Source organism: Aythya ferina, assembly GCF_964211825.1.
Source record: "Aythya ferina genome assembly, chromosome: 2".
Classification (NCBI taxonomy): domain Eukaryota; kingdom Metazoa; phylum Chordata; class Aves; order Anseriformes; family Anatidae; genus Aythya; species Aythya ferina.
In genome coordinates, this window is record NC_140297.1 from 65,299,857 (window position 1) to 65,313,611 (window position 13,755).

The 13,755-nt window shown below is 45.2% G+C and overlaps 1 protein-coding gene and 1 long non-coding RNA gene across 2 annotated transcripts in view; both read left to right on the top strand.

The window, feature by feature from the left end:
* The first annotated feature begins 6,142 nt into the window (after window positions 1-6,142).
* Window positions 6,143-13,755, top strand: part of LOC311432935 — a 162,831-nt gene continuing 155,218 nt past the window's right edge. The window contains exon 1 of the long non-coding RNA XR_014690436.1: window positions 6,143-6,215. This is a non-coding gene — a long non-coding RNA (uncharacterized lncRNA). The remainder of the gene's footprint in view (window positions 6,216-13,755) is intronic.
* The window catches only part of GFOD1 (Gfo/Idh/MocA-like oxidoreductase domain containing 1), a 68,729-nt gene continuing 61,608 nt past the window's right edge, over window positions 6,635-13,755 (top strand). The window contains exon 1 of the mRNA XM_084511440.1: window positions 6,635-7,090. Coding sequence (XP_084367566.1) covers window positions 6,838-7,090 — 253 coding nt within the window. The 5' untranslated portion in view covers window positions 6,635-6,837. The remainder of the gene's footprint in view (window positions 7,091-13,755) is intronic.

The following is a 13,755-nucleotide window of genomic DNA, read 5'->3' on the forward strand; positions in this document are numbered from 1 at the left end:
GAAATTGTCTGTTTACCTTGAGTAGTTAGGAGTCAGTCTCAAGCTGTTACAGCTTCAAAGAACATCTGAAAAAAAAGGCAACCTCATCAAATACAGTGATGCATTATTGCCTTCCTCAGTTTGCAGATTGCCTGTAAGAGCAGCTCTGTCCCGATTGTCTTGTGGGTTATAATTCTGGCCTGGGTACCAAAGACTGACAGCTCTTACTGTGCTCCTTGGGGCTCACTGGGGGAGGAAGGAACAAGCTACAAAACACACACAACCAGTGTTGAATGATGACACGTGGTGGGCAAGGCGAAAGAGGAAGGGGAAATGATTAATTTCAAGAAGGAAGTCTTCAACTTTGAAAAAAATAAGAAATACCTTTGTTGACCAGGAGGGAATGGATTAAAAAAAAACAGCTGGCTGCTTCTTTGCGCAACCTTCATGTGGGATTATGTGGGAATAAAGCAGGGAGGTGGGCTATCACTTCTGTGCAGCACTCAATATAGCCATGGCAAACAGGCACTGGTTTTAGGAGGGAAGGAGAAGTCTTCTAGGGTGGATGGATAAGGAAAGTGCCTAACATCTGCTTCAAATTAACACCCCAAGCTATTATTAAGGAATAACAGGAAGGTGGGGTGGACTAGGCGCCCTGCTCCCAGAGGGAGAGGCAAGGGCCGTTCTGAGGCAGACCACGCTCACTTTCTTCGCTGCAGACATTATGCCACTCAGTACTCACCTGGACCGAAGAAAGAGCCTCTGGAAAGAATGCCAAATAATGGTTTTACTACTTCAGCTAAAGGAGAATTTAAAAGAGCCAGTAGCCGAGAAACTGCATGGGATTAAATTTACCCTTTGCACAAATAAAGAACACACGATTGACCGTCATTGACTTAATGAAAAAAGGTCACAGACCAGGTAACGCAAGCCAAACTTCAACACATTCACATTGGTACAATTGGCAAATCTAAAGCCTCATATTTAACTGTAGTATGGTTATAAAGAACATGATTTTAAGGAAGCAATAGCAGTGCAGAAAGAAATCTGAAAGAATATCTGAAAGAAAACTGCATGAATCCTGTCCATGCTACAATACTGGAGTAGACCTAACCAATTATTTTTCTTAACATTTTTTTCTCAATGCATGAAAGGAAGGACTCATTGACAAGCTTGTTTTTCTGATCAGATTAAAAATAGTCACAGTAACAAACCAATTTATGTGGCGTAATGACCACGTGGACACCGGGGTTTCTTTTAGGATCAGTAACTTCAGCTACCTTTATTGAGGACAGGCTCCCTTCTTATACCATTAGCTCTAAAAGCTCTACTTTCCCACTAGTACCATTAACCAGTTGTTAACCATTGGTTAGGAGTCAGTTTCAGGTTGTTAACCATTGGTTAACAACTTTGCAACAGCAAACATTTAGCCACTTCCATGTCTTAATGGCTGGAGAACAAGCAGTTTGAGACAGCAAGGCATCTCCTGAATCACCCTTCTTTGCTCCTTCTAGCTTGCTTACATTCCTCACAGCTGGCTTCATCGTCAGGAGTCCAATGTTATCACCAACCACAGGGCTTGTCAACCCCCATGGCGATACTCCTACAAATTTATGTGCCATAAATTCAAAATCGAAATGGAAACAAGTGAGGAAGGCTGGCTAGGATGACAGGATCGTACTTCAGGTTGGAAGGGACTCCTCAGGGGCAATTAGCTAGCTTCAGCTATTCCCAGGAAACAGATACTCCTGGGACTCAGTACTTTTTCAGCTCACATAGTGCCTACCTGGGCTTGTTGCAACAAGCACAAAGAAATTCATGCCTACCCAGGCTGAATCACTGGGTCTTTTGTCTCAGCAGCAGGTTTCCCAACGTGAAGTAGAGCTGATTTGCAGTGTGCTGGAGGGCTCTCCAAAATCTGCAGTATTTAACATGTGGGCATTTAAAAATGATTCCTTCAACAGATATATTTTCCTTTAAAACCTGTCCCATAAGTGTCTCCCTCAAGGCTTCTTGCAAGTCCTGCTGAAGTCCTGGCCACTTCCAGAGAGAAGATACTTGACAAGGAGATGACTGCCTGACCACAGCGCAGAGCATCCTTGCACTGCATTCCTCTATCAAAGTGGGTTTCCACTCAGCTGAACCCGTTCAAAACACGTGTTGCATGGGAAGGCTGAGAAGCCCTGAAATTACACGTGCTTGCTGTCACACACTCCCGCGTGACTAATGAAGCGATGATGCTCTGCTGTTTTCACCCCAAAGAAACATCTCAGCTGCCATGCAAATGGTGTGGAATGTTCTATTCCTGAAATAATTATCATTTCTGCAGCACATTACAGCTATTCGCACAGCACTTAACAGGTGTGATGTGGCACAAACTGCTGCTTAGGCTCAAAACCATTTTTCAGAATTTTCAATATGACTCATTCACCCTGTTACTACTTTTTTTTTTCTTTTTTTTTTTTTTTTTTTTTTCTCCACAAAGTACCAACATGAGAATCCCCTTCTCTATGTGTCTATTTATGTATGACAGGGGTGATGGCTTTGCTAAGGCAGCTTAGCAAACTTTAGCTACTGCTGCCCAGTCCATTGCATTTGTCCAGGGTCTTTGGCTGCCTGGTAGGAACATCTGGAGCATCCTGAGCTCTCCAGGAAAATGGCCTGTTATTGTCCTGGTAGGAGCTCTCAAAAGTCAGCTAGTCCAAAATTGCAAGGGTCTCCTAGCATTTTGGTCTCAAGCACCCAGAAATTGAGGACCCAAGAGAGAACATCATTTTTCTCTGAGCACCAGTTTCTATGCAAGTAAAGTGTGAATACTCACACCTGTCTTCCTTCACAGGATGTTTATATTGTGCAAGAGTAGAAACTGTACTTGCTTAGATCCTTCTCTATGCCTTAATGAACAGAGTACCAATGCCTTCAGAGGTATCTTGTTAGTGATGTGGATTCTTGAAGACTCGCTGGTGTTCTTACAGCCCATCCGCACTCAGCATACAAATATTGTAAAGAATGGCTTTGGGAACTGGGAAAGAATAAACTCTTAAAATGTACTGAATGGGCTCAGCAAGTCTAGGTATGGGCAAAACACCCACTGACCTGATCGATGTATGGCTGAATGCGTTATGAACTCCTTGCTAGCACGTGTTCTACTTTTGTCTAGTGCTCTCCACTGCACTTTGGACCATGTAATACTCAAACGTTAAAGCAGTTGCTAACCTTATATCCCATAGCAAGAACCCACTGCGGCTTGTCTCAGTAGAAACACATTCAAAGACTCACTAAATGTGTATGGCTGTCTGCAAGATCACATTTAAGTTGGCCTGAGAACTGCAAATTGTGTAGTGTTAAATGTAAAAAAGGACTTGAGCAATGCAGCTCACAGATCATTTCTAATGCTATGGATGACTCAGTAAAGCTGAGTGGGAGAACCAGAGAGGTCTGAATCACCGCTTTTTCCTCTTCTCTGAAGCACTATTATCTCTATGCAAATATTTTCCAGTCTCAAAGCTATCATAGCCCAGTGGTGGAGAACACACACCTCATTCCCAATCAGGAGCCAACTAGTTAATGAAAACTCACTGCTGCTTCATGTTTGGCTTATGTAGAAATTAGTTAATTAATCTTGTAATCCTGGGATTTGAGATGTATTTGGAGAGACAGTGAGCTCCATTTCATGATTTTGCAGAAGCCATGTATTATCCAGCTCTTTCGATTGTTCAGGCTGTTGTATGAGATGTTTGAGAAATGCAGCTGTGGTGTCTGAGTATAAACGTAAAAAAAAAAAAAAAAAAAAAAAGCAAAATTTAAGTGCAGAGAAGAATGAAAGAGTTTGGGATCCCAGTGCTCTATCAGATGGATCTACATCTTTCTGGTGACTTCTGTGGGCTCTGAACAGAAACCTGAGCGACATGTGGGAAGACCTTCACACCTTTGAAAAGTAGATTGAGGACTTTTATCTGCTAAGGGCTGATCTGGAGGACCACCAACTTTCTGCATTTTACTTACGCCAACTGATAACAAGCATTTGCACATCGCGTATACTTGATTGATCCTTTCATACCCTGCTATATCTTTTTATGTCTAGTATTTTTGGTTTACTAGCTAGGCTGATAATAATAAAACTATATACAAAGCTAAATAAAAGTTGAGTGAAAATAATTAAATAAAAACTAAAACCCCCAAGGATTTCTGATTTTTATATTCCCAAAATGTAATAACGAAGAAAACAATATACTGTACGTATAAGTTCAGTATAAGTACTGAAAGTACCACAAAATATCTGGCATCCAACTGAAAAGATGGTTTCAAAATTTTGCAAACAACACTACCAGAATTCTGTAGAGGAGATATTAAGTTAGGATTTCTCACATAAAGTTGGTGATGTACCTAGTTGTGCATTGTGTATAGCGTAACAACCTGGAGTTGCAGAACTCAACTGACATATGTAATAGGATCAAAATGATGACTGCAACACTTTTCTTATTTCCTGCAAGTTGGTTTCATTTACAGAATTTAGAATCAGAAAAGAGCCATGTGAGCCTGTCAAGTTTTTTTATATATATATATATATATATATATATATATTATTATTGTTGTTGTTGTTGTTGTTATTTTCCACAAGCAACTTAATGCTTTATGCTAATAATTTATTTCAGGCTAAGAAAAACATCACAGAAGATCAAAATTATCGTCTGTCACAGAAATCCATGTGCATATGTATTCCTTGAAGGAAGCTGTAGCAGCCGTAAGAATTGAATGCTGGCTCTCTTGACAAGACTGGCAGACTTAGAAATTGAAAGATATTGAAGATATATGAAACACGAGAGGCTTCAAGGTTCCTGGAATACATGCAGCCCATGGAGCCTCAGTCCTGGTTAGACGTGCTTTCAAAGCAGAGCACTTTGGTGCTGCCTTAACCTCTCCTGCTTTGCACAAAATAATAATAATAATAATAATAAAAAATCTTGCCTGGATTTGATAGTAAAGTCAGCAGAAAGCAGCCAGTACAAGCAGTGCTATGGATGTGAGCACAGATTCTGCTGTCACCAATCTTGGCAGTTGTGTGTAGTTCAGAAAGGACACAGTCAATGTTACTCAAAATAATCCCTCACTGGCTTCCCTCTGCCCTTCTGGGTGCTCACAGAGACAAGCAAATACAGGGTGGTTGCCCTATTTCATGCAGTTAATTGAGAAATAATGGCACCTTGCTCTAGCACTAACTGGTATGGGGATGCCCACGAGTCCATGCGCCACATGGGGGAAATGCAGCCCCAGCTCAGATTTGGAGTTGTCACCTGTTCAGGGCTTGGCTTGGCTTGGCTAACTGGGGCTCTCCAGGCTAGGTGCTGCTTGCTCAGTGTAACTCTGCAAAACTATGTTACCCTAACTGGAGAATAAATAAATAAATAAAATTGAAAAGTAAAGGAAGCAAAAATTATCTCTGGGAAAACGACAGACTTGGCGGAGTGTAATAATTTCATTCCCTAGTCCTCAATTCCCATTTCGTCTGCCTTACTGAAAAATTTTCCAGACAATGACCTGATATAGATTTCATAAACTTGTGCTCACTAAAATAATGAGAAGTCTATAATTACAAATAGGAACCTGATACCAATTTCTGTTGGGCCTTCACGTGTCTCCTCCAGACCTGTAGACTGGTGACTTTTGGTTGACTTTTGCAAGCAGCCAGATAAACCTTCACCTATCTACAACTTTTCTGGGGGGGAGCTTTTATGAGCAGCCTACAAACGAGGACTAGTATCAGGACTAGTATCAGGAATAGCATAGACAGCAGGGCTAGGGAAATGATTGTCCCCCCATACTCTGCTCTGGTGAGGCCGCACGCACCCCAAGTACTGTGTGCAGTTTTGGGCCCCTTGCTACAAGAAGGACATCAAGGCCTTGGAGTGAGTCCAGAGAAGGGCGATGAAGCTGGTGAGGGGTCTGGAATGCAAATCCTGTGAGGAGCGGCTGAGGGAACTGGGGGTGTTTGGTCTGGAGAAGAGGAGGCTCAGGGGAGACCTTATTGATCGCTACAGCTACCTGAAAGGAAGGTGTGGGGTGCTGGGGGTCAGCCTCTTCTCACAGGTACCTAGTGATAGGACTAGATGGAATGGCCTCAAGTTGCACCAGGGGAGGTTTAGTTTGGGAATTAGGAGACATTTCTTCTTAGAAAGAGCAGTCAGGCGTTGGGATGGGTTGCCCAGGGAGGTGGTGGCATCACCATCCTTGGGGGTGTTCAAGGAAAGGTTGGACGTGGTGCTTGGGTACATGGTTTAGTGCGTGACATCGGTGGTAGGGGGGTGGTTGGACCAGATGATCTTGTCGGTCTTTTCCAACCTCAATGGTTGTATGATTCTGTGAGGAGGACTCTGCAGCATGTTCCTCCTGGGGAGCGGCCGCATCCCTGCGGAAATGCAGGAGCGCCCTGAGGCAGATGGTACCCTGAGGCACCCTGATGCGCCCCCCGCGCGCCCGCACCCTCCGAGGGCACCAGAGGGGCGGAGCCACCAGGCAGCGTCAGCCAATGGAAAGGCGGGGGCGGGACACAGCCCTGCTGGGGGCGGGTTGGCGGCTCCGCCCCCTTCCCTCCCCCCGGCCTCCCTCCCTGCTGTCCCTGCCCCTCCCGCGGGCGGCCGTGCCCGACATGGCGGGGGCGCGGCGCTGAGCGCCCCCCCCACACCCCTTCCCCACTCCGCCCCCCCGCGACATGGCGGCGGCCGCCGCGCAGCTGAGGCAGCGGGGGATGCCGGGGCCCGCTGCGGGCCGCAGTCAGCGGGGGCTGCGTCCCCCTTCGCCCGGAGCAGTGGCGGTGGCAGGTTGCTGAGGGCTCGTCCCGTCCCGTCGCGTCCCGTCGCCATGCTGCCTGGCGTTGGGGTGTTCGGCACCGGGCTGACGGCGCGGGTGATCGTGCCGCTGCTGCAGGCGGAGGGCTTCGCCGTGAAGGCGCTGTGGGGCCGCACGGCCGAGGAGGCGGAGGAGCTGGCCGGGGAGCTGAGCGTGCCCTTCCACACCAGCCGCATCGACGAGGTGCTGCTGCACCACGACGTTGACTTGGTGTGCATCAACCTGCCGCCGCCGCTCACCCGCCAGGTGGCCGTCAAGACGCTGGGTGAGCTCCGCTTGGGGCTGGGGGGGGCGGGGAAAAAAAAATAAATAATAATAATAAAAAAAGAAATGCGGTCGCCGCGCACGAGGGGATCCGGGTGCTTTGTGCCCCGCTGGGTGTTGCGGATGGGGAAGGGGGAGCCGGGGTTTAGGGGGTGATGGACAACAAAAGGAAGGTGGCACTGCGACATGCACACACATCCCCAGCAGCGCCTGCCCCCCGCAGCTGCCAGCTGCATGCCTTGCACGGGGTAGGATGTGGGCAGAGACACGCGGGGAAATCGTGAAACAGCGATTAACCACGCCGTAACACGCCACACACGGCGTTTTTTTAGAGCGCATACTCAAAGGATTGTCACATCCAGACCGATCGGCACCTCTCTCCCCCAGCTATTTCAGAGGTGGTTTGTCTTACTGCTTGATTTCTGAATTCAGGCCCTGGGTCTGTGAAAATGCAAGTTCTTGCGTGTTGGCACAGAGACAAGCAAGGGGTGAGAGTGGTGGTCCTCCAGTTGCTGCAAGGAGTCCTCACGGCTCCCGCTCCTGCTTTGTGCTTCACGCCTCAGGAACCGGGGAGCGACGGGTTTGCTTTGAGCCCCGGGATTTGACATTTCGAGGGGAGAAGTGCAATGCATTCATCAAGTGGGAAGGGTTCAAAATCCTCGGGTAAGGAGGGGCAATGCTGTCTGTCCTCTGCTGAGGAAAACAAAAGCTGGAAAAACGTTAGTTTCTATCATAAGGAAAGGATGTGGGTCTTTTTTTTTTAAAAAAAAAAAAAAAAAAAGCAAACTTGTTTTTTGTTTGCTTTTCTCTTGAGGTTTCACGCAAGAGGCATGGTATGGCAGCTAGTGATAGCGATGGCACATGAGCAGGGAAACCAAAGGTTTTACTCACAGAGTGAGGCTTCAGGAGGACTGAAAATGATGTCCTGCATTGCAGCAGAAAAGACGGAAGAAAGGCGTGGATAATTTGTTGATACACCCTGGTCTGGGTTACATGTGGACAGAGGCATATCTGGCTTGCGAGGACACAGGGCCCAATTCTTTTTTTTTTTTTTTTTTTAATTTATTTTCTAACCCGTATTTTACTTTTTAAAGTGACTTGTTGCCCAGAGCTGTATTTTCGTGCGGGGCAGTTTCACTATCAAAAGGAAAAAGCACAGGGAAGCAGCTGCTGGTGTCTCCATTGTGTGTCTGTGTTTGCACGGTGAATTTTCAGCCCTTTCAGCTCACCGGCCTATTTCGGGTGCTGGAGGTAGCAGTGGGGCCGAGTTGGTGTCCATGCAGCTGTGTGTGTGGGCTTGGACGATGCCACAGGAAGCACGCGGTTGCTCCGTTTTCACTACCATGTCAGATGTGTAGGCAGGTATTGCTGCTGTAAATGTGTTTTAGGCATGCTGCTAAAACACACAAGTGTGAATAACAACCCTAGCTGAGGAAGTCCCCAAAATATCCCTTCCTGGTAGCTGAGAGGTAGAAAATGGGGGGAAATAGGGCTTTAAATTTGGAATGTTAACTTTTCCTCTAGCATCTTCTGCTCATCTCTGTTAGAAACAGGCTCCCAAGCAGGGTCTGGCTCTGTTCTGCAATGCTTAGCAGCTAGACCAGCGCTGGGCAAGTTCAAGAGAACACCTGAAATGAAGGGCTGTTTTGGACAATGACCCAAAGGAAAAGGAAAACCTGTGGCATTTTATGTGAAAGGCACTGGTGTTCTCTGCTGCTTCTATGTGAAAGGAATCTAATTCCTGTTTGCTTTTACAAGATGGGGCTATCAGAGCCTTTCTCTTTCCTGCCTGTGGTCTGTCCAGCTTGCTAGGAGTTACTCTGTGTGTTGCTGTTTGTTCTAATTCCCTGTACTTGTGGTAGATGGGTGTTCGCATAATGCAAAGCTGATGTCCCAGTTGACTTGCTGCTTGGTGGTGGAGAAACATTTGGGTGAGCACAGAAAACAGTCTGAGTGTTTGAGTAAGGGTGTTTTTTCTCCTCTCTCTGGGTAGAAACGTTTGGAACGTTTGCCAGCAATGGCCTGCTTTTCCCATGCCTGTGTGCATCAGCAATACATCTGGGTCCCAAGCCTGACCAGAAATGGGGGATGTGTTTGCAAGCAAAGATAAAATATGTCACCAGGATCCTTACTTGTGTTTAGCATCTGAAGAGGTCCTGGTTCAGATGATAGTATCAGTCTGATTCACCTCATGCAAAATTGTCAACACGTAAAATTTCTCAGTGGAATCTCTCCCTCTGCCCCTGTTCACTTAAATACGACTTCAGATCCTGACTGAAACTTGCTCTTTGTGGCTAAATACCTGCTGCATCACATGAAATGGTTTGCTGCAGGTAGTCCTGAGAAGTCATTGATGATATTTCATCTTTAAGTTTTAGGGGAAGTTGCAGCCATCTCTGTGCTTCTGGTTGCATTGGTGCTTAAGTCAAGTCAAGTCAACTGAAGAGAATTTATTCCAGAGGTTCATGTAAATGTTTCTGGGGAGCAAATGTTTTGCTTTTGGGGAGAACCAAACGCCAGATGTTCTTCAAGCATGTCTCTGGAGCTGTTACCCTGTTGACTGTGGTTTTGCTTCCTGTCTCATCTTAAGTCATGGGCAAAAATGCTAAGTTATGTCTTGAATATTCACTGTACCTATTCATAGCTGTGTCTACACAGTGTTATCTTTTGAAATGTTTTTATCGTTGTAGTGACAGGTAGGAACCCTTTCTACCTGTGGACTGTGCAGGCAGGATATGACTTTCCCTGACCATCAGAGTGTGATCCTCTTAAGGACAATCCCTTAAATTTGTTTGCTGACTGATGCTTTTTTAATTGATTGTGGTCATGAGGGAGCATCTTCATTTAGAGAGGAACATTAATTGTGCTGCTGGGATCCTTACTGTCCCATTAGCAGGCAAGCAGTAAAGGCCTGTTGTCAGGAAGGTGTTCATGAGAGCCCCATGTTGAAATGCTGGACCTCCCCCTGAAGTGGGAGGATCATCGGCTGCAGTGAAGTAATCCACAGATTTGATGTAATCTGTAATTCGTTTGCTCATTCCTTTGCACCTATACAAATCACTAAGAGGTTTCAGGGTTCTGGCTGTGGACCTGCTTTTGTGGTTCAGATTTTGTAAAGCGATAAGATGCTCTATTAAGGTAAAATACTACCACAATTATTTATTATTAATAGCTATGCAGTGTTTGTCCTGCAATACTGAGTTTAAATTTGACCTATCATCAGTGACATTGAGCAGAATGAGCTCTTGTGCTTGGAAGGCAGATGACTTTGCAGCATATTAAATGTGAATTATGGACATCTTATTGCAAAAGAAAAAGTCAGATGAAGTGCGGTCTATCTTTAATCTGCAGATCTAGGAAAGGCTACAATGCCTTTTTTGCACATGGCAGACATGAGAAAGTGACTCCAAAGATCGTGCTGGCAGGCAGCTACAAGCCTTCATCCCACTTGAGTGATGACCATGCATTAAAAAATATCTTTTTTTTTTTTTTTTAAATGCAGAGGATAGTTCAGCTCTTTCTTTGCTGTTTTCTCTCTGTACAGCAGACTTTTAATTCCAGTGCTGTTCCTGTAAAACTCCCCTTGAGATGCTGTGGGATTGGGTACAAACTATTTTTTTTCCCGGCCTTCAAATCAAAGACACTTCTCCATTTTTTCCCAATTGTCTTGTTCTGTTTGGCATTTATTGTCATGAAATACAGTTCAGTTCTTGTGGCAGTAGTGTAGGCTGGATGCCCAGCATGGAGTGGACTGGGGTGCTGAACTTGCACTGCAATAATGCACCCAAATTTACCTAGACTAAGGAGCAGCCAGCTGCGATCCAAGTGCTTGCATTAAACCAGGTGAGGCTCTGTCAGAGAGTATCATGCCCTGCAGCTGTCTTGGCTGAAACAAATGCCTGCTTACGTTCTAGCCATGCTCCTACCTTTGACCAGCAATGCGGGGTGCATGGGCACCCTCCTTTCATCTGCTCCACTGCTGGGGCTCTGACCTTCAGCAGACGAGAGGACAGCTGTGGTAGCATCTGGAATTGCCAGTGTTTGGTTTGTCAGGCTTCATCAGACAGCCCACAGTCAGCATGGTAATATTTTGATGAGAAATCAGTCTTTTTTTTTTTTTCTTTGAAGGGAGACTTTTTTATTTTTTATTTTTGTCGGCAAGGTCTTGAGGCTGCTATCTGCTTTTCTGTGCTTTGAACACTATTTGTCTCTCACTATTCAGGCCTTATGTTTGTGTTAGCAGTAGTGGCAAGTACACTATTTTTCCTGCTGTCTGCTGTTTGGAGATTAGCAGACACTAGAGCTATTTCCATCACAGGTCCTTCCAGAGCATCCTTGTCAGTGCTAACAGCAGCGCAGGAGTATTAGCAATGCCATCACATCTTGGTTTGGTGTTGAAAATGGCTGAAAGACTGATGTAGCTCTTCTAGGCACAGCTGCTGGTATGGCTGGCAAAAATCTGTCTGAAGTAGCCTTAGCTAGGAAAGGGCTGGAAATAACAAAACCATCTCCTATGATCAAAGCAGTTATTAGTGCTAAAAGCGTGCTTGTCATAGCGTAAACGTACGTACTTGTTGGCACAGCTGTGTTAGTGACGATCACCTCTTGGATTTCTCATACTGGCACAGTTTGTAGTGTCTATCACACAGGCAGCAGGTTGTATGATTCATTTTTTGGGTGAGCCATTTTTTGTTTGCAGAACTAAGTAAAGAGTTTAGTTAGCTTAGTTGCTTTTCTAAGTTAAAGACTGCTAACAAAACTGAAACTAAAGGTGTAAACCAGCTTTGGTCAAGTGGTAGCTTAGTGTTTTTCACGTTTAATTAAAATTACAGGAAAAGGTATGCTTATTTCAGTTCTGTTAAAAGAGGATTGTGCAATCATGTCTGCAGAGTGCACTGATACGGTTAAAATGGGACCATGGTATTGTGGATGCTGTTGAACAAGCACAAAATGTGTAACAGGGTTTTCTTCTATGAGAAGATACTTTTATACAGCTACAGCTGTGCTGGGGCTAAATATTATAAGTGTTTAACTTCTGGCATAAAGTATTGTGTCCCTTGCTGATGGAGCCCTATAACACAGAAAACAGATCTTTTATTATTATTTTTTCTTATTCACTTGGCATTGTGCCTTTTCTTTGATCTGTAGTGGCCGCCGTAGCACCTGCTGGGGTATTGGGTTATCTGGTCCCTCCCCACGCCCTTATCTCAGTGACTTTATGTTGCTGGGTTTTGGGACTTTTAGTGGTGTGTGGTCTAAGTCAAGAATGAGGGACTTCTCTTGAGTGAGAGCTCTGCGGATGAAGGACTTGGTCCTGCCTCTGTTGTTTTGAGCTTCAGGAGAATGTTAAATAGAAGATTTAAGAAGCTGTGTTTAGATGAATGCAGAGAAAGGAAAATATGCTGGGCAAATAAAATCACAGAATTGCCAAGCTTCCCAGTGTTGCTCCCACCACTGAAGCACTCTTAGGCTTAAGACAGGCTCAACATAGCAAGAGATTAGCTATGCAACTCCAGGCACAGGTAGCTGAGCTTAAACACTTTGTACTGTCTACTTATTTGAGAGCTAGGTAAGTCGTGCTGAGGCCTACTGCAACTTACTGTCCTTTTCTCTGTGAGTGTGGTACATTTTGCCCACATAGCAGCAATGGTGGCAAAGTCCTGAGGATTAAAATAGAGTTAAATTTTGAAGGCAGCCAGGACTGGTATTTTCTGTGGGCTGCTGCAGTACACCACCACCCTTCACTGTTATCAGTTCGCCACAGCATTATCCGTAGTTGCTTAGAATTGTTCTGGTTTCCTCAAACCACCAAAGCAGAAGCGTTTACCCTAGTGTGTTTTGTTTATTATTCATACAAGAAGCCTGTAGCTCATATGAGTGAGCTGTCAAAGTCAGAGACTTAATTTACAAGGTCAGCATGCACGCATGTAACAAAACCACCCTCCCTACTGAAAATGATTTCAGGTCTTAAGTCTTGATTTAAACAAATTGATTTAAACAGCTATGTAATTAAACAGGAACAATCCCTTGTGTAGGTTCACCAGATTGATTTAAGGCCTGGTCTGCACATGGATTTTGTACCAGTATAATTATGACTGCGAAGGGTATGATTTCTTTAATGTAATAATTGTTGCATGGTCATTAGAAGTCCATCTGGTGTGAATGCTGCTCTACAGGCATGGCTGTTACTCCCTTTCCTACGTAGGTGCAAATTGTTGGTTGCATATACGTGTGTACTATCCTGCTGGTGTGACTTTGTCCACCTGTCACTGTAGTGGTACATTTTAAGGCCAGCTTTTAAAAATTATCTGCATGCAGAACTTAAATGCACCCCAAGTAACTTCTCAGGTGATACAAAATTAGGAGGAGCTGTTGACTCCCTTCGGGGTGGAGAGGCCTTGCAAAGAGATCTAGATAAATTAGAGGGCTGGGCAATCCCAAACTGCATGAAATGTAACAAGTGCTGGATTCTGCACCTGGGACAAGACAACCCTGGATCTACATACAGACTCGGGGATGTGAAGCAGGAGGAGCAGTCCCATGGAAAGGGATCTGGGGGTTCTGGTCAGTGGCAAGTTGAATATGAGCCAGCAGCTTGCCCTGGCAGCCAAAAAGGCCAGACATGTCTTGGGTTCAGCAAGCACAACATTGCTGGCTGGTTGAGGG